Here is a 20,510-nt window from a genome sequence, read left to right as displayed (position 1 = left end):
TGCCCCCTCTCATTTTATCCTCACAGCATCCCTGTGAGGTAGGTTAGGCTGAGAGATGGGAAGCCGCCGCAGGTCACCTGCGAGCTTCGTGGCTGTGTGGGGACTTGACGCTGCCCCCCCCCCCCCCGGGTCCTAGTCCGACACTCCAACTACACACCTTGTGTTTACGTATCTCATGGTTCTGCATGGAGGAACATGCCATCGTGTCAGCCTCTCTCTGCACTCCAAAGCGTTACAGGTCAGACCAGTCCTGGTGCCAGGGGCTGGCATCTTGGGGCCACTGCCAATGACCCAAGCCCTCAAGACAGCCCAACCCCAATTGTGCTGTTGATAGAAGCAACCGTCACCCAGTGCAGGAGCCCAGACTGCTGTGGGCTGGCACCTGCCATTTTAAGCCCATCAGAGGGAAAGGCAGCAGCAGCCAGGCACTTCTCCATCACGCCCGGATCCAGCTCCAGTGAGAATCCCCCTCCCTCCTGCTACCAATTGTCGCTGATGAGGCTGTCAGAGGGAGAGGGAGTGGCAGCCAGGCAGCCCCTCCAGTGTGCCTGGATCTGCATGAGGCTGTTAGAGGGAGAGGAAGTGGCAGCCCTTCCACTGTGTCCAAAACCTGCTGAACTTTGCAACTAAGAATCTAGTGCTTAAATTTGCTGCTTCTTTTTTCCTCCTCCCTCCCAATCCCCTTTCCTTTTGTGCCATTGTAAGCCTGTGGGCAGGGACTATCTTAAGAAATATTTTTGTAAGTCACCTTGAGAGCCTTTTTTGGCTAAAGGGTGGGATAAAAGTGCTATAATAAATGAATGAATGAATAAAACCCCTCCATGATGTCTCCGGGGAACCAGATGCAGCATTGCTCTGGAGCGATACTACATTGCAGCCCAGAGACCTTGTGACAGGGTTCAGCCCCACCAGCCCTGGAATCTGGAAGTCCCCTTGGAAGACGAGCAGGGAGACAGGACGCTCCAGGAGTCTCCTGAAACCTCAACAACTCCGAGGGGATGTTAGACACGATATCTGCAAGACTGGAAGTCTCTACACCCACTGCCTATGTGCCTGGGTTGCTCTCAGACACCCACCCACACCCCGCAATTACCCCCCAGACTGCAGGAACAGAGGAGGCACCATGCCAGGCAGGAGACTCAGAATTACGGATGAAGTCCCCTGCTAGCCATAGGTCAGTCTACTCGAGAGGAGCGGGAAGCACGTGTATGTACATACCTGCTTGTGGGCTAGCTAAGAACTTGGAAGAGGCGGAGCCTCCAGCTCCTAGATCAGCCCACAATATGAACGGCGTCGTTGCTGAAGCAACAGCTTCCTTAGCGCTCCAGTGCAAAGCCTGCCTGAACAGGGGAAATGGGCACACTTGGAGCAGGGAGGAGGAATTTAGACGGTGGGTTCCAGCAGCAGCATTTGACAGCTAAACTGCCTCCTTGTTTTGCTGCTGCTGCTGCTTCCAAGGTAAGGAGAGGGGCCCCACTCATGAGGGACACGGATGGCCCACCAAACCTAGCACTAGCACTAGCCCAGGCACAGGTCAATCATCTCAGGGAGAATGTGAGACCCTCTTCTTCATCATCGATCTAGAGAGAAGGGAGAGGATCTTTCTCCCATCTTCTAGAGCTTTCCTACAAGAAGGCTGCAAATCCATTGTATCTACTTTCGGTTTTGTTGCAGAACTGAGATTCGAGTAATACACAGCATTTCCTTTCCTGCTTTTTTTTTTTTTTTTGGCAACCTAATCTATCGTTACCTTGTCGTGATGCTGGAGCTTGAGCACCTCAAGGATGCCATGAGCTAAACTGTGAAGGGACACCCAAGACGGGAAGGTCATGGTAGAGAGGTCAGACTAAATACGATCCCTGGGGAAGGTAATGGCAACCCACCCCAGTATTCTTGCCATGAAAACTAAATGGATCAGTACAACCAGAGATATGTCGGTATACCATCGGAAGATGGGACCCCAAGGTTGGAAGATGGTCACAATGCTACTGGGGAGGAACAGAGGATAAGTTCAACTAGCCCCAGATGTGATGACGCAGCTAGCTCAAAGCCGAAAGGACGGCTAGCAGCCGACGGTGCTGGTGGTGAACGACGAATCCGATGTTCTAAAGATCAACACACCATAGGAACCTGGAATGTAAGATCTATGAGCCAGGGCAAATTGGATGTGGTTATTGGTGAGATGTCAAGATTAAATATAGATATATTGGGTGTCAGTGAACTGAAATGGACTGGAATGGGCCACTTCACATCAGATCACCACCAGATCTACTACTGTGGACAAGAGGCTCACAGAAGAAATGGAGTAGCCTTCATAATTAATAATAAAGTGGTGTGGAGATAGTGTATCTTTAAGAGAGCAAGGATTAGATCCAGCTGGAGGCTGGGCAATCTATAAGGGGAAATTGGGGATAGCTTTGAGAAGGCTTAGTCAGGCATACGGCTATGCTGCCGGCCTTGCAAGGCATACTTTAAATAAAGAACTTATATTTATACTTTTACCTTGCCTCTTTTTGGATACAACATTTTGGCGACGAAGAATGGCTTTTTTTATCATTGAACCCACCTGTACCTTTTCTTCAGAGTCCAGGTGAGCCTCCAATTGCGTTCCCTGCCTGGATTCGGATGTTTGAAAATTACTTGTTGGCAGTCAGCGATAAGGAACTTCCTCAAGCAAGAAAATGTGCGTTGCTTACTCATTGCTTGGGAGTTGAAGGACAACGGATATTTTACAATCTTCCACTTGCTGATGATAAATATGAGACTGCATGTATTGCTTTAAAGAACTTTTTTGTGCCAAAAGTGAATGTGGTAGCTAACCGCTACAAATTTCGTCAACGTGAGCAGAAACCGGGGGAGTCGGTGTTACAGTATACTGCTGCTTTGAGAGACTTAATGAGCTCGTGTAACTTTGGAGATATGGCAGAAGAGATGATTAGAGACCAGCTAATTGAGAAAACATCTTTGCCTCGTATACGAGAACGCTTACTCCTAGAGATAGATCTTACATTAGAGAAAGCAATAACAATTGCAACTCAAATTGAGGCAGCCCTGGCAGAAGCTAAACTAATGAGTTTGGACAAAGGGGGCGTGGTGCAAGCAGTAAGATCCATGGCATAAGCGTTCAAATAAAAGGCAGATAGAGGATGATGAAGACAAAGCTGGTCAAAAGCAATTAAATCAGCCAAGTCAAACTAAATACTGTTTTCGTTGTGGGTCTTCACAACATCTTGCAAGTCACTCAGGATGTCCAGCTAAGAACGTTCAGTGTAATTATTGCAAAAAACGGGACATTTTGCTAAAGTATGTCGTCGTAGTAACCAGCAAGTACATGTAGTTACAATACCAGATGTTACTATTTTGAGTGTGGACAGGACTAGTCCTACACATACAGTAGAAAAAATTATGTGTACTGTTAATATTTCTGTTACAGGAGTATCAAAGGATATTGAATTAATGTTGGATACTGGCTCAGCAGTCTCTATATTACCTGAATCATTGTATCGCCATTACTTCAGGGATATACCACTTATGAAACCAAAAATGCAGTTAGTGTGTTATCTGAAGAACCAAATTCCTGTATGTGGATGTCTACCTGTAAAAGTAACTTTTGGGCAATGCTGTGCATCTGCAGAGATTTACATTGTTCCTGATGGTACTTCTATCCTTGAGAGGGATGTATTTGCTGCATTGAATCTTGGAATAGTTGATGGGCATGTTGTTCCTCCCCAGTTAAGTACTTTTGTAGAGCAAACATCAGTTTCAGCTGTGTTGAAAGATCAAAGTGAAGGAAAACTTGGTTGTGCACATGGGTTTGTCCATAAAGTTAAAATGAAACCAAATATGATACCTGTACGCCAGAAGTTACGGCGTTTACCATTTGCAATTAGAGATGCTGTTTCTGAAGAGATTAAGAAATTGGTGCAACAAGATGTTATTGAGGAGGTGGATTCATCTGAATGGGTTTCACCTATAGTAGTGGCAAAGAAGAAAAATGGTGATATTCGTGTTTGTGTAGATCTGAGGGAGCCAAATAAAGCTATTGTGATTGATAGCCATCCTCTTCCACATATAGAAGAAATTTTTGCAGAACTTCGGGGAGCAAGGATGTTTTCGACTCTTGATTTGCAGAGTGCATACCATCAAGTTGTGCTGCATGAAGATAGCAGAGATCTTACAGCATTTATTACACATGGATTATTCCGTTTTAAACGTGTCCCCTATGGACTTGCATCAGCACCTAGTGCTTTCCAAAAGATGATGTCAATCCTTAAGACGCAAAAGGGGGTCCAATGTTATCTCGACGATATTATTGTGTTTGGAAATACTCCTGAGGAACATGAAAGTAATTTGCAATCTGTATTGAACTGTATTAGTGAAGCAGGCTTGAAGCTTAATTCAGATAAATGTAAGTTTAGACAAACTGAGCTTTCTTTTCTTGGACATACAATTTCACCACAGGGATTGAAACCTGATCCTGATCATGTGTTGGCAATGCTAGAGGCACCTTCCCCAAGTGATGTACAAACCTTACGTTCCTTTTTGGGTCTTACTTCTTGGTACGCAAAATTTATTCCGAATTATGCATCTATTGTTGAGCCCCTTCGTGAACTGCTAAGAGGAACATCAAATTTTATTTGGACAAAGGCTGCACAGTCTAGTTTTGAGAATGTAAAAGTGTTGATTGTGAACAGTCCTGCACTTGCATTGTTTAATCCTACATTACCAATAATTTTGACAACGGATGCTTCTGATTATGGACTGGGTGCAGTACTTACACAGCTCCATGAAGATAAGACAGAAAAAACTGTTGCATTTGCATCAAGAACACTTACTGAAGCTGAGAGGAAATATTCAACTATTGAAAAAGAAGCGCTTGCTTGTGTTTGGGCTACAGAAAAGTGGAGAACATATCTATGGTGCCATGTATTTAAACTACGTACTGACCATAAGCCCTTGACAACATTGTTAACCACAAAGGGAGTAGGTTGAATAGGAAATCGCATCGCAAGATGGTCAACAAAACTACTGTCTTTTACATATGAAATGGAATATAGACCAGGGACTAAAAATGTGACTGCTGATTGCTTGTCCCATTTGCCTTTGTCATCATCTGAGAATTCATTGGAAAGTGATGAAGAAGTAGTTGCTATCATTACTAGTGCACTTAATGCAGTTACAAAAGAGCAATTCTTAGCTGCATGTTTGGCATGTCCAATCCAACAACAGTTATGGGAATTTTTGACAGGTAGATGGCCTAGTAATAAGAAAAAGCTTGAACCTGTTTTGTTGCCTTATTTTAGAATACATGATGAATTCTCTTTCCATGATGGGTATGAGTTACGGGGAGCACACCGTTTACTTGTGCCAGAGAAATTGCAATCTATATTTATAAGTTTGGCACATGATACCCATCAAGGGATTGTTAGAACTAAGCAAAGATTGAGAGATTTGTATTGGTGGCCAGGAATGGACTCTCAAACGGAAGCTGCTATAAAATCATGTGTTACTTGTCAATTACATGATAAGACAGCAATAACACGTGCATCACCATTACAGCCAGTTCCACTTCCAGATGCTGCATGGGAAAAGGTTGCAATTGATATTGTAGGACCTTTTGAGGCTGCTCCAATTGATTGTCGTTATGCTATCACTTTAATTGATTATTATAGTAAATGGCCAGAAGTAGCGTTTACATCTCAAGCTACCTCAGCTACAGTTATTAGTTTTCTCTCCACTGTTTTTAGTAGAGAAGGAAATCCAAAAGAACTGGTTTCAGATAATGGAGCACAGTTTACTTCAGTGGAATTTGAAACCTTCTTAGAAGAACGTAATATTAGTCACTGGAGATCATCTGTGTATTACCCCCAAGCTAATGGGGAGATTGAAAGGTTCAACAGAAGCCTGAAAGAGAGTTTACAAACAGCGAAGTTAGAAGGGAAAGCATGGAAAACATTCACCACTGACTTTTTGCAACACAGCATGCAACAACACAGAGGTCACCTGCAGAGTTATTGCATGGCAGAGAGATGCATACAAAATTGAATGTGGCTGGAGTGTTAAAATCTAGACCAGATAGACCTTTGGAATCCGAGATGAGAGAGAAAGTTAAAGAGAAACAAAGGAAATCTAAAGTATATACAGATGGATGTCGTGGTGCTAAGGAACGAACATTCCAGTGCAATTCCTTTGTTCGAGTTAGGAAACCTGGGATTTTACGAAAGGGGGAACAAAGATTCACATCTCCTTGTAAAATTATTGGGAAAAAGGACCTTATACATATAAACTTTCAGATGGACGTGTGTGGAATGCTTCTTATCTTGCTCCAGTAGACCATCAAGATGATGAAGATACCCATTTTGGGTTAGAGGATTTGCCTTTTTCACCCACAATAGAGACTAGGCCAGCAGCTGGATCTGACCAACCGGGAAGTGAACCAGGAAGACGGCCAGTCCGTGTCAGACACCCACCTGCTTGGACTAAGGACTATGTAATGTAATGTTGGGATGTGGGATTATGGAGGTTTCTTAAGAGGGGGAGAAATGTGGAGATGGTGTATCTTTAAGAGAGCAAGGATTAGATCCAGCTGGAGGCTGGGCAATCTATAAGGGGAAATTGGGGATAGCTTTGAGAAGGCTTAGTCAGGCATACGGCTATGCTGCCGGCCTTGGAAGGCATACTTTAAATAAAGAACTTATATTTATATTTTTACCTTGCCTCTTTTTGGATACAACAAGTGGCTAAAGCAGTGCTTGGATACAATCCAAAAAATGATAGAATGATCTCAATTCGAATTCAGGTTAAGCCATTTAACATCACAGTGATCCAAATATATGCCCCAACCACAGATGCTGAAGAAGCAGAAGTAGATCAGTTCTATGAAGATCTGCAGCACCTACTGGATAATACACCAAAAAGAGATGTTATTTTTGTTACAGGAGACTGGAACGCTGAGGTGGGCAGTCAAATGACATCTGGAATTACAGGTAAGCATGGTCTAGGAGAACAAAATGAAGCGGGACATAGGCTGATAGAATTCTGCCAGGACAACTCACTGCGCATAACAAACACTCTCTTCCAACAACCAAAAAGACGGCTTTATACATGGACTTCACCAGATGGCCGACACCGAAATCAGATTGACTACATCCTTTGCAGCCAAAGGTGGCGGACATCTATACAGACAGTAAAAACAAGACCTGGAGCTGACTGTAGTTCAGATCATGAACTTCTTATTGCACAATTTAGAATCAAACCAAAGAGAATAGGGAAGACCCACAGATCAGTTAGATATGAGCTCACTAATATTCCTAATGAATATGCAGTGGAAGTGAAGAATAGATTTAAGGGACTAGATTTAGTAGATAGGGTCCCGGAAGAACTATGGACAGAAGTTCGCAACATTGTCCAAGAGGTGGCAACAAAAAATGTCCCAAAGAAAAAGAAAACCAAGAAGGCAAGATGGCTGTCTGCTGAGACACTGGAAGTAGCCCAAGAAAGAAGGAAAGCAAAAGGCAACAGTGATAGGGGAAGATATGCCCAATTAAATGCAAAATTCCAGAGGTTAGCCAGAAGAGATAAGGAATTATTTTTAAACAAGCAATGTGCGGAAGTGGAAGAAGACAATAGAATAGGAAGGACAAGAGACCTCTTCCAGAAAATTAGAAACATCGGGGGTAAATTCCAGGCAAAAATGGGTATGATCAAAAACAAAGATGGCAAGGACCTAACAGAAACAGAAGAGATCAAGAAAAGGTGGCAAGAATATACGGAAGATCTGTATAGGAAGGATAATAATATCGGGGATAGCTCAGACGGTGTGGTCAGTGAGTTAGAGCCAGACATCCTGAAGAGTGAGGTTGAATGGGCCTTAAGAAGCATTGCTAATAACAAGGCAGCAGGAGACGACGGTATCCCAGCTGAACTGTTTAAAATATTGCAAGATGATGCTGTCAAGGTAATGCATGCCATATGCCAGCAAATTTGGAAAACACAAGAATGGCCATCAGACTGGAAAAAATCAATTTATATCCCCATACCAAAAAAGGGAAACACTAAAGAATGTTCAAACTATCGGACAGTGGCACTTATTTCACATGCCAGCAAGGTAATGCTCAAGATCCTGCAAGGTAAACTCCAGCAATTCATGGAGCGAGAATTGCCAGATGTACAAGCTGGGTTTAGAAAAGGCAGAGGAACTAGAGACCAAATTGCCAATATCCGCTGGATAATGGAGAAAGCCAGGGAGTTCCAGAAAAACATCTATTTCTGTTTTATTGACTATTCTAAAGCCTTTGACTGTGTGGATCATAACGAACTGTGGCAAGTTCTTGGTGGTATGGGGATACCAAGTCATCTTGTCTGCCTCCTGAGGAATCTGTATAACGAACAAGTAGCAACGGTAAGAACAGACCACGGAACAACGGACTGGTTTAAGATTGGGAAAGGAGTATGGCAGGGTTGTATACTCTCACCTTACTTATTCAACTTGTATGCAGAACACATCATGAGACGTGCTGGGCTTGACGAATCCAAGGCTGGAGTTAAAATCGCAGGAAGAAACATTAACAATCTCAGATATGCAGATGACACCACTTTGATGGCTGAAAGTGAGGAGGAGCTGAGGAGCCTTATGACAAAGGTGAAAGAAGAAAGTGCAAAAGCTGGGTTGCAGTTAAACCTAAAAAAAACCAAGATTATGGCAACCAGCTTGATTGGTAACTGGCAAATAGAGGGAGAAAACGTGGAGGCAGTGACAGACTTTATATTTCTGGGCGCAAAGATTACTGCAGACGCTGACTGCAGCCAGGAAATCAGAAGACATTTACTTCTTGGGAGGAGAGCAATGACAAATCTTGATAAAATAGTTAAGAGCAGAGACACCACACTGACAACAAAGGTCCGCATAGTTAAAGCAATGGTATTCCCCGTAGTAACCTATGGCTGCGAGAGCTGGACCATAAGGAAAGCTGAGCGAAGGAAGATAGACGCTTTTGAACTGTGATGTTGGAGGAAAATTCTGAGAGTGCCTTGGACTGCAAGAAGATCAAACCAGTCCATACTCCAGGAAATAAAGCCAGACTGCTCACTTGAGGGAATGGTATTAAAGGCAAAACTGAAGTACTTTGGACACATAATGAGAAGACAGGATACCCTGGAGAAGAGGCTGATGCTAGGGAAAGTGGAAGGCAAAAGGAAGAGGGGCCGACCAAGGGCAAGATGGATGGATGATATTCTGGAGGTGACAGACTTGACCTTGGGGGAGCTAGGGGTGGCAACGGCCGACAGAAAGCTCTGGCGTGGGCTGGTCCATGAAGTCACGAAAAGTCGGAAACGACTGAACGAATAAACAACAAAACCTCTAGGTGGCACTGTGGCATAGCAGAATAGCGCAAATACCCAAGCGAGTAGTGCGTTTTCTTCTGCTTTTACAAATAAACGCCGCATTTGTCCTGCTCTAACAAAAAAAAAAAAAAGTTGCTGAAAGTGCTCTTTAGACACAGAAGCTAAACTGGAGGGTCACAGCATTGTCTAAAGAACCCATAAACAACCATGAGTAGGGAATAACAAGAGCATGCTAAATGCCTTGTATAGAAAAGCTCATTGTGTCACACTTCTCACAGATGCTGCTGTTGACTATGCTATAGCACCATTATGGGCAGGCCCTTCTTGCTCAATTTGTTGCAAACTTCTTTTTGAAGCGGCTCTTCTAGACACCGCCCCCCCCCCCCAATCCCTCACCCCAGTGAATCCTCAGCCCTCTTTCAACGAGGTCCACGCAGGCCCCTCCTACGAGAAGTAAAAAGCTAGGCAAAGCTCAAGGATACTGTTCATTTGTTACAGAAGTCTTGCTTAGCGCATCTTGAGTGTACTATGTTTGACAGCCCTCCAGAAAGATAAGGGAAAGTCCTTAACCGGGAGACGCTTGAGACGCCCTTGTAAACAAAATGTCAGACTTGGTGTGGCGATTGGAGCTGCCCTCCTCTTTGCTCACTTCTCCCTCCCACGAGCCCCACCCTGGGGGAGGCCTTACCTTGGTGCGGGTCTCGATGTGGGCCCCCCGGTCAAGCAGCAGGCGCACCATGATGATGTTGCCACGACGGGAAGCGATGTGCAGTGGGGTGATGCCGTTCTGCATTTGTGCAGAGAGAAGAGAGGAAAGCTGATGAGGCTGCCCTGGCCTTGCCTACTACCACCTTGTCTAGTTAGCAACAGCCTGCCTGATGTTCAGGCTGGTTTCACACACACACACCCCGGTCAGGGATTGGATACAGGAACTTCTGCATGCAAAGTCGGGTTGTGCGTCCGCTTCGGAGAAATCTGAACCAAAGTGGGCCGCTTCGGAGAAATCTGGGCCTCCTTTAAGGTGAAACGGGTCTTTGCAGAACCAGTCCAAAGCAAAGCTTTGGAGGATATCAAGGCAGCTGTCAAAACCCTGGTATGTCCCGAGAGAGCATTGCTTTGGGACTTTGACAGCTCTAGGTGCCTATGCAACCTTTATTTTCTCCGTACGCAAGTCTGTGAAGATAGTGCTGATTAGGGCTGTGCACGGACCCCCCAAACCGCTTCGTGGCCCGATCCGGAACTTCCGGATCGGGCCCGAACCGCTTCGGGTCGATCCGACCCTCCCCCACTCCACTCTGTGGAGCAAGATCTGGAGGGGCGGGTTGAAATTTGGGCCCCCCTCCCTACTTACTTGCCTCTGCGGCGTGCGGCGTAGGCAGGTAAGTGGGGAAAGGTGGACAAAATTGGGGCCGAATAAGCTCCCCTCCCTCCTGACCTGGCTCTGCCACCGTCGCCGCATGGACTGCAGCAGTGGAGCCAGGTAAGCCCCCTCCCCCCCCACTTACCTGCCTCTGGCACGGTCCAGCGCCGGCTTCAACTGAGGCCCAGGCCTCAGTTGAAGCCGGCACCGGACCGCAATGGACACAGGTAAGCTCCCCTCCCCCCTTACCTGGCTCCACCGCCGCCGCCGCCAGGTAAGCCCCCCTCCCCCCCACTTACCTGCATTCGGTCCGCAGCAAACCTGACCAGATTCAGATCCGCCTTTGGCGGAGGAGAATCGGGCCACTCCACTCCCGCTTCTATGACCCGAAACAGAGCAGAGCACAGCCCTAGCGTTGATTCCACGGACTCACATAGCAGAAAATAAAGGCTGGTTATTATATTGAAAGTTTTATTTTTGATTCCTTTCCTAAGGATCCCGAAACATGGAATTTGCCTTTTTCACAACAGAAAGAACCCCTCTTTCCGTATCAACCTGCTTCAAGATCTTCCTGTCATGTGCCTCCTTTATTGGAACATGTTAACATGTGGCAACAAGCGAAAGAGCTTTCTGAGCAGTGACGCCCCAACTACAGAATGCCCACCCACCCCAAAAGAGGCCTGCCTGGTGCCTACATGGCAGACTTTTTAGCAACGAGCAAAAATGTTTCTAGTTGCCCAGGCATTTTAATTAACTGTGAACATTTTAAATTGTTATGGATTTTATTGTTAAGGATTTAACCAGCTGTTTTATTATTTTGTGATATACCCTCTTTGCACACCACCCTGACAGGATGAGGCGTGGCACAGAAACGTTTTAAATAAAATGTGAGTCTTGCCTGTCCTTGACCACATGCCTAGCTTCCGGCCCCATTGGACTGACAGCCAGCAATCGGGCTGCTTGGCAGCAAACATTTGCTGAACTCTGGCAAGCAGTCTCCAGGCTAAACTGGGACCAACTTGCATGGATATTCAGGGGGTCCAGGGCACTCCAAAGCGAGCCTCAGGACCCCGAACAATCCCTTCTCAGGAAATCAGCGGGGGAGTTGAAGTTAAGAGCTGCAGAAGTAAGTGAACAGAGAATTGCATGCTAAGGAGCAGGAGTGTTGAAGCTCAGGGCCACGCCCCCTTCCCTTGGCCACATCCCCCTTTCCCCTGACTGCCAATCATTTGGTGGTTTTCTGGCTTTTAAGCAGGTCTTTTCCTTCATTCTAAATGACCGGAATGCCTCTCCTACAGCTTTGTTACTGGCATTAGGAGCGTTAAGCTACAATATGCGGATATTTCTGGCTGTGGCCCTTCTTCCTTTAGCCTGGCCTGCCTCTAGAAGGCAGCCCCAGAGAGCTTTCACTGAAACTGAATTTGGCTGAAAGAGGTTTGATGCTCTGTGCTAAAGAAAATGGAGGTCTCTTTCCCAAGGGAGGCCGGACTGTCTCTCCTGCCCATCTCTGGGCTGTTCCACACTTCGGACTGCAATTGAGGGATCGCACGATTCAATGCTCCTATGTATAAAAATGCCCTGCGCATGGAGAAGTAGTATCTCAGGATTCTAACTGAGGGGTTATCTATACGCTCTAAAAGCCCCAAGGTGGCTCCGAATCCGTGCTGCGTCGGTTATATGATGCAGCCGCCAATTCAGAGCCACTCTGGGGCAAAGAGCCAAAGATGTGCAACAAAAAAGTTGGGGACTTAACCCAACTTTTCCTGACCAAGTAAGGTCAGCGTGGCTTTTCCGCTGTCTGTCCTCACTCCGGCGCTATTCCGAGTGGAAGGCAATCTGCCATTGGTTGCCAGAAGCCACTGGAGGAGGACAACCCAGCAAGCCTAACTGCCGCCAGAAAACCCACACTGCCTCTCCCAGTGGGGATTATTCGCCGCCACCCCACACCAGCGATATCGCAGGGTTTGGCAGCACAGCACCACCAACTCAGGGATGTGAAGATGGCCCCTGAGTCTTCTTCCTAATGCAGGGGATTCTTTGTTTTTTGTTTTTGTACAGAGGCACATTCGATCGTGCGAGCCCTCACTTGCAGGAGGAAGTGGTTTAACCCAGACACGGTTTTTTCCAACTCTGTGAGCACAAGACCAATGGCGATGGAGTCTGCACCCACCTGGGGAGTGAAGTTGACACTTGCTCCCCGGTTCAGCAGTAACTGGGCCACGTTGAGGTTCTCGTAGTGTGCGGCTATGTGCAGTGGGGTGAAGCCAGTCTGTAGGAGAGAAAAGAGGGAGTAAGAGTCTCCAATGGTGATTGAACAAGCTGTACTGGACCCCAGACCATCTGGAGTACACAAGGGAGCGCTTCAGAGCTGGATTCAGGTCCTCTCTGCTCATTAGGACAGATTGCTAAAAAGGTACACAATGCAGTTTGAACCTGCTAAAACTAAGCAGGTCTTCCTGTTTATGAGACCACTGGGAACTGAATTTAAGTCACTCTAAGCTCTCTGGGAAAGAGCAGTGTGCAATTAATCCAAAACAGGTGTGTGTGTGTGTGTCCAAATTCCAGAGTTAGGTAAATTTCTTGATTAGGGGGCAACCAAAATGCCACAACAGATTGTGCTAGGTTCTGTGATCTCCAGAACCCTTCACGAGGCATAAAGAAAATAATGTTATACTCCTGCACTCCCATCCTTTGAGGGATGAACTTGCAGGGGCTTCAGCACTTACTCAGACTTCAGTTTCCTAGAAGAAGGACGCTGGAGACTTGTGGTATTCCCTTTATATTAAAAAGGTTTATTTGCACTGGGCTCAGGATGAAGACCTACAACATCGTAACTCCAAGCAAACCCTGCTTCTCTCAGCTGCGGAAGGATCTCCTTCTCCCAGACAAAAGCCAATCTCCCCTTTTGTCTTAGATTCACCCTTCCCCTGAATTCATTTCCTCCTACCCCCTTAGGCCTTGTAAAGCAAAGGTTACCAATTCAAGCTAAGCTTTGGGTAACTTGTCCAAAAGACTGCATTGAAGGAAATCCTCAGTCTCTCTGTACTCAGCAGCGCTGAATGATAAGGTATCCCTGGAGGTAATATAGACCAACCCCAAATACATAACAGTCGCACCTGAACCTGGAGTGAGAGCCCTTCTCTTCCATTTGTTGCCTATTATATCCAGTTTTTCTGACCATGCATAACGAACATGAAAATAAAGGATTCGCATCCCTTCTGTGTTGCACTTTAGCTGAAGTCAAGTTCAGGGTGTTGTTTTCAACCAGATCTACAGACACCCTCCTTCACTGGTGCTTAATCCAGCAGGTGAATAAGACCTCGTGAAGACACACCATCCCTTACATGCAGCGCACGGGGGAAAGGTGCGCAGTTTTCACCGCTTTGGGTACGTTTGGGGTTTACGTCTTTCCCTGCTGCAGAAGCTCCAGGATGCAAACTCGGAATTCACTCCCTATTCTTAAGCAAGGGTTGAGAAACCCTGCAGCATTTTTTTTCCTCAGTTCTGTCCTGCACCTGAATGAATGGATTTATAGATCACTATTTTGATCGCATCTTTCCTTCAAGGACCTCAGGTTAGGCACACAAGGTTCCCCCTGCCCCATTTATCCTCACAACCCTGTGAGGTAGGTTAGGCTGACAGGGAGTGACTAGCCCAAACATCTCCCAGTGAACTTCAGACCGGGGTCTCTCCAGCCCAATACTGATACTCTGCCCACGACACCAGGGGTGGGGGCCTGATGTTGCTGGACTACAATTCCCATCAACCATGACCCTTGGTCATGCTGCCTGAGACTGATGTGAGTTGTAGTCCCAACTGGAGGGCCACAAGTTCCCTTGCACTACACTAAACCACGTGGCTTTCAGTGGGTCAGCCACATTCACCTCTGGGTTGCAAGGTGGGAAATTTCACATCACGCCCACTGGGGCCACTTCCTCAAGAGAAAGAAAATCACCTCTCACCCTTCGGCTCTCGCTGGACTTGAACCGCATACCTTGGAAAGGACATCGGCGTTTGGGTCGTTCTGCAGGAGCACAGCGGCAGTGCGCGTGTCGTCATTGCGGGCAGCTATGTGCAATGCTGGGAGGCGCACCTTCCCCTTCGTCCCATAATTAATCAGGTGGGCCACAACGTTTTCGTGGCCCTGCTGCAGAGCCACAGCCAGCGGCGTGAAGCCATCCTGCCAGAGACGGCGGAGGAAGGAAGACGCACGGTGAGCGACCGTCCACGGGTAGTGGGCGGCAGGAATGCTGAGCAGATATCCTGGAGCGGGGGGAGATACTCACTTCTGTCGCCACGTTTTGGTTGGCACCATTCTCCAGGAGGAACTTGACCACTTCCAGGTGATTCTCTTGCGCTGCCATGTACAGGGGCGTGAAGCCTTTCTGCAAACACAGAATTGGCACCTTGACTCCCAACAGCATGCAATTAACTGCAACCGCTGCTGCAGTGCATTAGTTGGAGAGGTACAACTAGATGAGACGGACCGGTTAGCTGGGATGGAGGGAAAGGATCTGGCATACTGTGAGGTTCAGCAGAAACATTGATCATATAGATACAATGCATACAAAGCTCATTTCTGAGTCCAGGCTCTTTGTTGCATTCCAGTGTGACCAACAGAAGCCAGAGTCGTGTTGCGGAGACAGAAGTAGGCTGGGATTACTAGGAGCTCTTGTTGATCTTCATATGGAGAAGGCTGCAATCTGGGACAAGATTAGGGGAAGGAGGAGCTCCAGTTCAGTGTGGTAGGACTCCTGCTTTGCACGCAAAAGGTCTCAGGTTCAAGCCCTGGGCATTCCCAGGTAGGGCTAGGAAAGTGGCTGCCAGCCAGTGTTGACGGTACTGGGCTAGATGGACCAAGGCTCTGACTCAGGGCCTTGCTAGACCTAAGTGAGAATCCGGGGGAGAGAAGGGGAGACCTTGCATTATGAATAACATGAGATCTCGCCCTTATTCAGTTGCGAGCCGTGACGAGCTCTGGAGGAGAGCCATCGCGGCCGCCATTTTTTTTAATTGTTAAAGTGGCAGGAAGCAGGAAAAGGAAGTAGGGGTTGTTGTTTTTTATTAATTCTCCTTTCCCCCCCCATCCCCCCGGCCCCGTTCTCCTTCCCCCGCCCGCCCCTCACCTACGATGTCCGATCCCCCCCCAATGTCCCCCCCCAATGTCCCCTGGGCCACGATTCCCCCCAATCTCCCCATCCTCCATTTCCCGCGCCCCACCCCTGTCCCCACCGTAGCCCTGATGGCTACGCTTTTCCCAGCTACTTGGGAGTAAATCCAGTAGCCGGGGAAAGCGGCGGACCTGTCTTCACACCCGCAGTCCCGGCCTCAGCCTGACCTGAGGCCGGGACCGCAGGAAGAGCCGCAATACAAGCAGTTCCCGTTAGCACAGTGCCAGAGCGGCTCGAGGCCTGGCTGAGGCCAGGATCCCCCGTGTGTCATCTGGACGCACAGAGCCTCGCACCGCGCTAACCCCTGGTCTAGCAAGGCCCTCAGTATAAGGCAGGTTCCTATGTTTGTTGCTGTTTAACCTGCCTCTTGCTCCAAGCATCGGAGTCCATTTCCCTCTACACCTGACTGTAAGGCTCCAAATTTGCAGACGCTGCTTGGTAGGGATAAACTGCCCCCGGACAGCCCAACTTCCACTGCCAAGGACCCTAATTGGATGTGCATGTAATGCATCCTGCTCATTGCAATGGGACTTACACAGAGTAATTTACAAAAAGCGCAAAGGCCCAGGTTAATTAGCATGGGGAAGGTAGTGACAATTGGATTTTGGACCTCAGACAGACACCCACTTGTCTTGGTGACCTCCCACAATGCAGTGGAGAAGGAGATACGGCACGGCTGCAACTTAGGACAAGGGAGGGAGGATCTGGGAAGGGAAGGTGGCCACTGATGCCGAACATTCAAATGCATTTCTAAACACATCCCAGTTTCCTCTCCGATCCTGCTCAGCAAAGGGGAATGAAATTACCGAGGAAGGGGAGGAAATATTCCAGCCTAACGCAAGGAAGGATTGCACACGCATTAAATCAAACGGCCGGGATTGCCAGCTGTTTACTCACCTGCTTAGCAAAAGTAGCACCGGCTTATGTGGAGAGGCTGCCTATTAGCGCTAAGAGCTCAAAGGCCAAGGTGGTTTCATATTTATGCAACCCAACCGCAAGCACCCTCGGAACCTCCGTCTTTCACGAAAACGACTCAAAAGGGGAAATTGCAAACAGGATCAAGAGGAGGAGGGGGGAGTGTGTGTGTTTTGCTGGCTGATCTCATCCGGAATGAGTGACACCAGTCCAGTCCTGAAAATAGAGAGCTTGCCCTCTGCCCCCCGCCCCCAAGCTTGTCATTCTGCATTCCACCACCGCCTTCCTGCCTCAACGCTTCCCTACCCTATTTCTCTGTCTCCCCAGCATTTATCTGACCTTCAGATACTTGCTTATGTAACCCACATACACGAGAGCAGGCTGTCACGGCGCGGCCGTGGCACCTCGCGGCCAGCAGGGGGCGCCTGTGCTCACTGTAGGCCCACCTTTGACAGCCGTGTGTTCATCCAAGGGGAGCAGAGGGAACGCTGGATGCCACAGAGAGCAGAAGGAGGGAGGCGCTGGAAAGGGTAGCTGGGGCACTGGGGAGCTGATCAAAAGCGCCTGCGTGATGCAAAGTGAGGGATCCTGGACAGAGACTTTGCATTTGCAGGCTTGGCCCCATCCAAATCTAATTGGGGGTGCGGCGGGGTGGGGTGGGGTGGGAGAGAGAAAGGAAACCCAGCCACACTCAAACCCAAGGTTTTTTTTTACTAGTGTGCAAGCTTTAAAACTGGTAGAATAATGCGGCAGCCAGATTGATTGCTGGAACAGGGAGGTTTGAGCATATAACACCGATTCTGGCCCACTTGCATTGGCTGCCTATATGTTTCCGAGCCCAGTTCAAGGTGCTGGTCTTAACCTATAAAGCCCTACATGGCTTGGGACCACAACACCTGACGGAACGCCTCTCCCGACATGAACCTACCCATACACTGCGCTCAACATCTAAGCTCCTCCTCCGAGTGCTTACTCCGAGGGAAGCTCGGAGGATGGCAACAAAGGAGAGGGCCTTTTCGGTGGTGGCCCCCCGACTGTGGAATGATCTTCCCGATGAGGCTCGCCTGGCACCAACGTTGTTATCTTTTCGGTGCCAGGTCAAGACTTTTCTCTTCTCCCAGGCATTTTAACAGCATTTAACAACGTTAAGTTTGTTTTTAATGGACCCCAGAATTGTTGTTTTTAAATGGATACTGTTGTTTTTATACTGTTTTTATGTTTTTTAAATTTTTGTATACTTTTAATGTTTACTATTCTTAATTGTTGTAAACCACCCAGAGAGCTTCGGCTGTGGGGCGGTATATAAATGTAATAAAATAAATAAATAAATAAATAAATAAATAAATAAATAAATAATAGAATAATCAGCTAAAGCATTGATTTATTTTGAGTTTGCAGCCCTTGCACACATGCACGCACACACACGTGTGTGTGTATACATGTGTGTGTATCAGAGTAAATTTTAATCTGTAGATCTGAGAGTAAAGGACAACACGATTTCTTAAAAGGTTTTGGTTGTTGTGTGTGACTGCAGTCGGGAACAGAAAAGGGAGGTGTTAGGAGATGGCCCTTCCCCCAGCAATGAGTGGTTAACTTTAGTTTGAATAAATTGAACATCAAGTCACGCTTTCTAGAAGTGTCTCAAAAAGGCATCACTGTTGAGGTTTTGGTAACAGACTATGAATGTAATCAGTTAAAAGAATAGCGATTAACCAACTACAATTTATTCACAGTCCTTGTACTTCCCAATATATTTTATGCTAACTTTGGGGAGGGGGTGCCTTTTGATGAGAGCATCGGGAACTGGTTCACTACAGGGCAGGCCTGCACAGTTGGTGACCCACTAAACCCCTCAGCCAGCTTGGATTGTGGCCTGCCGCTAGCTTGGCAACACCCCAAATCCCATTTTTGCATGCCCAGGCAGGCAGCAGAAACCAAGAAGTTTATCAAAATCCTGGCAGGCCGCCATGCATGGCTGATGAGCGATGCCTACTATAGGACTTTTCTAAAGTTACTACTTGTTCTCATTCTCCTTCTCTCTCTCTCTCTGGGTAGATTTTGGTTGGTTAGGTGTGTGGGGCTTGGGGTTTTTTTGTTTTCTGTTCAGAGCCTTATTTGAACAGAAGCTGAGCTGGGAGTGGGAGGTACTGCTCTGCAGTGGTTCCGCTCTTATTTGGTGGGTCGGTTACAGAAGGTGGTGCTTGGGGAACATTACTCGGCCCCGTGGGCTCTCAAGTATGGGGTCCCGCAGGGCTTGGTTTTGTCCCCCATGTTGTTTAACATTTACATGAAGCCACTGGGTGCGGTCATCCGGAGCTTTGGAGTGTGCTGTCATCAGTATGCTGACGACACGCAGCTCTATTTCTCCTTTTCATCTTCAGCAGGAGAGGTTGTGGATATGTTGAATCGGTGCCTGGCTGCGACAATGGACTGGATGAGGGCTAATAAACTGAGACTCAATCCAGACAAGACTGAGATGCTGTTAGTAGGTGATTCCGCTGACGGGATGGGGGGTGTTCTACCGGTTCTGGATGGGATTGCACTCACTCTGAAGGAGCAGGTTCGTAGCTTGGGGGTTCTTTTAGACCCATCATTGTCACTTGAGGCTCAGGTGACCTCAGTGGCACGGAGTGCCTTCTACAAACTCCGGTTGGTGGCCCAGCTACGCCCCTATCTAGACAGGGATAACCTGGCTTCAGTTGTCCATGCTCTGGTAACCTCCAAGTTAGATTACTGCAATGCACTCTATGTAGGGCTGCCTTTGAAGACGGTTCGGAAGCTGCAGCTCGTGCAAAATGCAGCGGCCAGATTGATTTCGGGAACCAGAAGGTTTGACCATATAACACCTGCTCTGGTCCGCTTGCACTGGCTGCCTGTATGTTTCCGAGCCCAATTCAAGGTGCTGGTTTTGACCTATAAAGCCTTACATGGCTTGGGACCACAATACCTGACGGAACGCCTCTCCCGACGTGAATATACCCGGTCACTACGTTCAACATCTAAGGTGTTGACAGAGGCTCGGAGTGTGGCAACGAGGGACAGGGCTGTGGAATGATCTCCCTGATGAGGCTCGCCTGGCGCCAACGCAGCTATCTTTCCGGCGCCAGGTTAAGACTTTCCTCTTTGCCCAGGCATATGGCGGCACATCCTAATTACCCACATGTTTAGTTTTTTAACGGTTTTTAATGCTTTATGTGTGTATGTTCTGTGTTTTAGAGTTTAAAATTTTGTATACTTGTTTTTACCTCAATTTTAGAATTTCTGTAAACCGCCCAGAGAGCCCTGGCTATGGGAGCGGTATATAAGTGTAATAAATAAATAAATAAACAAACAAACAAACAGAATGGAGAAGGCTCTCAATGGCTACTAGCCCTGATGGTTACGTACTACCTCCAGTATCCGAAGCAGTAAGCCTGTGTGCACCAGTTGCTGGGGAACATGGGTGGGTTGGTGCTGTTGCACCCTGTCCTGCTTTGTTGGTCCCTGGTTGATGGCTGGTCGGCCACTGTGTGAACAGAGTGCTGGACTAGATGGACCCTTGGTCTGTTCTATCATGGCTCTTCTTATGTTCTTATGTACTAGCCTACTTTTTGAAATGCTATCTCTAGGGAGGCCCATTCTGTTACCATATCAGTTCCAGGAAAAGGCCTTTTTTATTTTACCAGGCTTTAGAACAACAACAACCAAAAACGTTGTAAGCCACCACAGAGGTTTTTATG

The 20,510-nt window shown here is 47.4% G+C and overlaps 1 protein-coding gene across 4 annotated transcripts in view; it reads right to left on the bottom strand.

The window, feature by feature from the left end:
- The window catches only part of LOC134407234 (secreted frizzled-related protein 1), a 520,297-nt gene that overhangs the window by 372,828 nt on the left and 126,959 nt on the right, over positions 1-20,510 (bottom strand). For all 4 annotated transcript variants that reach the window (XM_063138881.1, XM_063138882.1, XM_063138883.1 and 1 more), the window contains exons 5-8: positions 14,992-15,090; positions 14,700-14,885; positions 12,876-12,974; positions 10,034-10,132 (exon numbers count right to left, since the gene is read on the bottom strand). In XM_063138881.1, coding sequence (XP_062994951.1) covers positions 10,034-10,132; positions 12,876-12,974; positions 14,700-14,885; positions 14,992-15,090 — 483 coding nt within the window. The remainder of the gene's footprint in view (positions 1-10,033; positions 10,133-12,875; positions 12,975-14,699; positions 14,886-14,991; positions 15,091-20,510) is intronic.

The sequence above is a fragment of the Elgaria multicarinata genome, chromosome 12 (genome assembly GCF_023053635.1).
Source record: "Elgaria multicarinata webbii isolate HBS135686 ecotype San Diego chromosome 12, rElgMul1.1.pri, whole genome shotgun sequence".
Lineage (NCBI taxonomy): Eukaryota > Metazoa > Chordata > Lepidosauria > Squamata > Anguidae > Elgaria > Elgaria multicarinata.
Note: the sequence above shows the minus strand (reverse complement) of the source record. Positions and strands in the feature narration are given on the sequence as shown.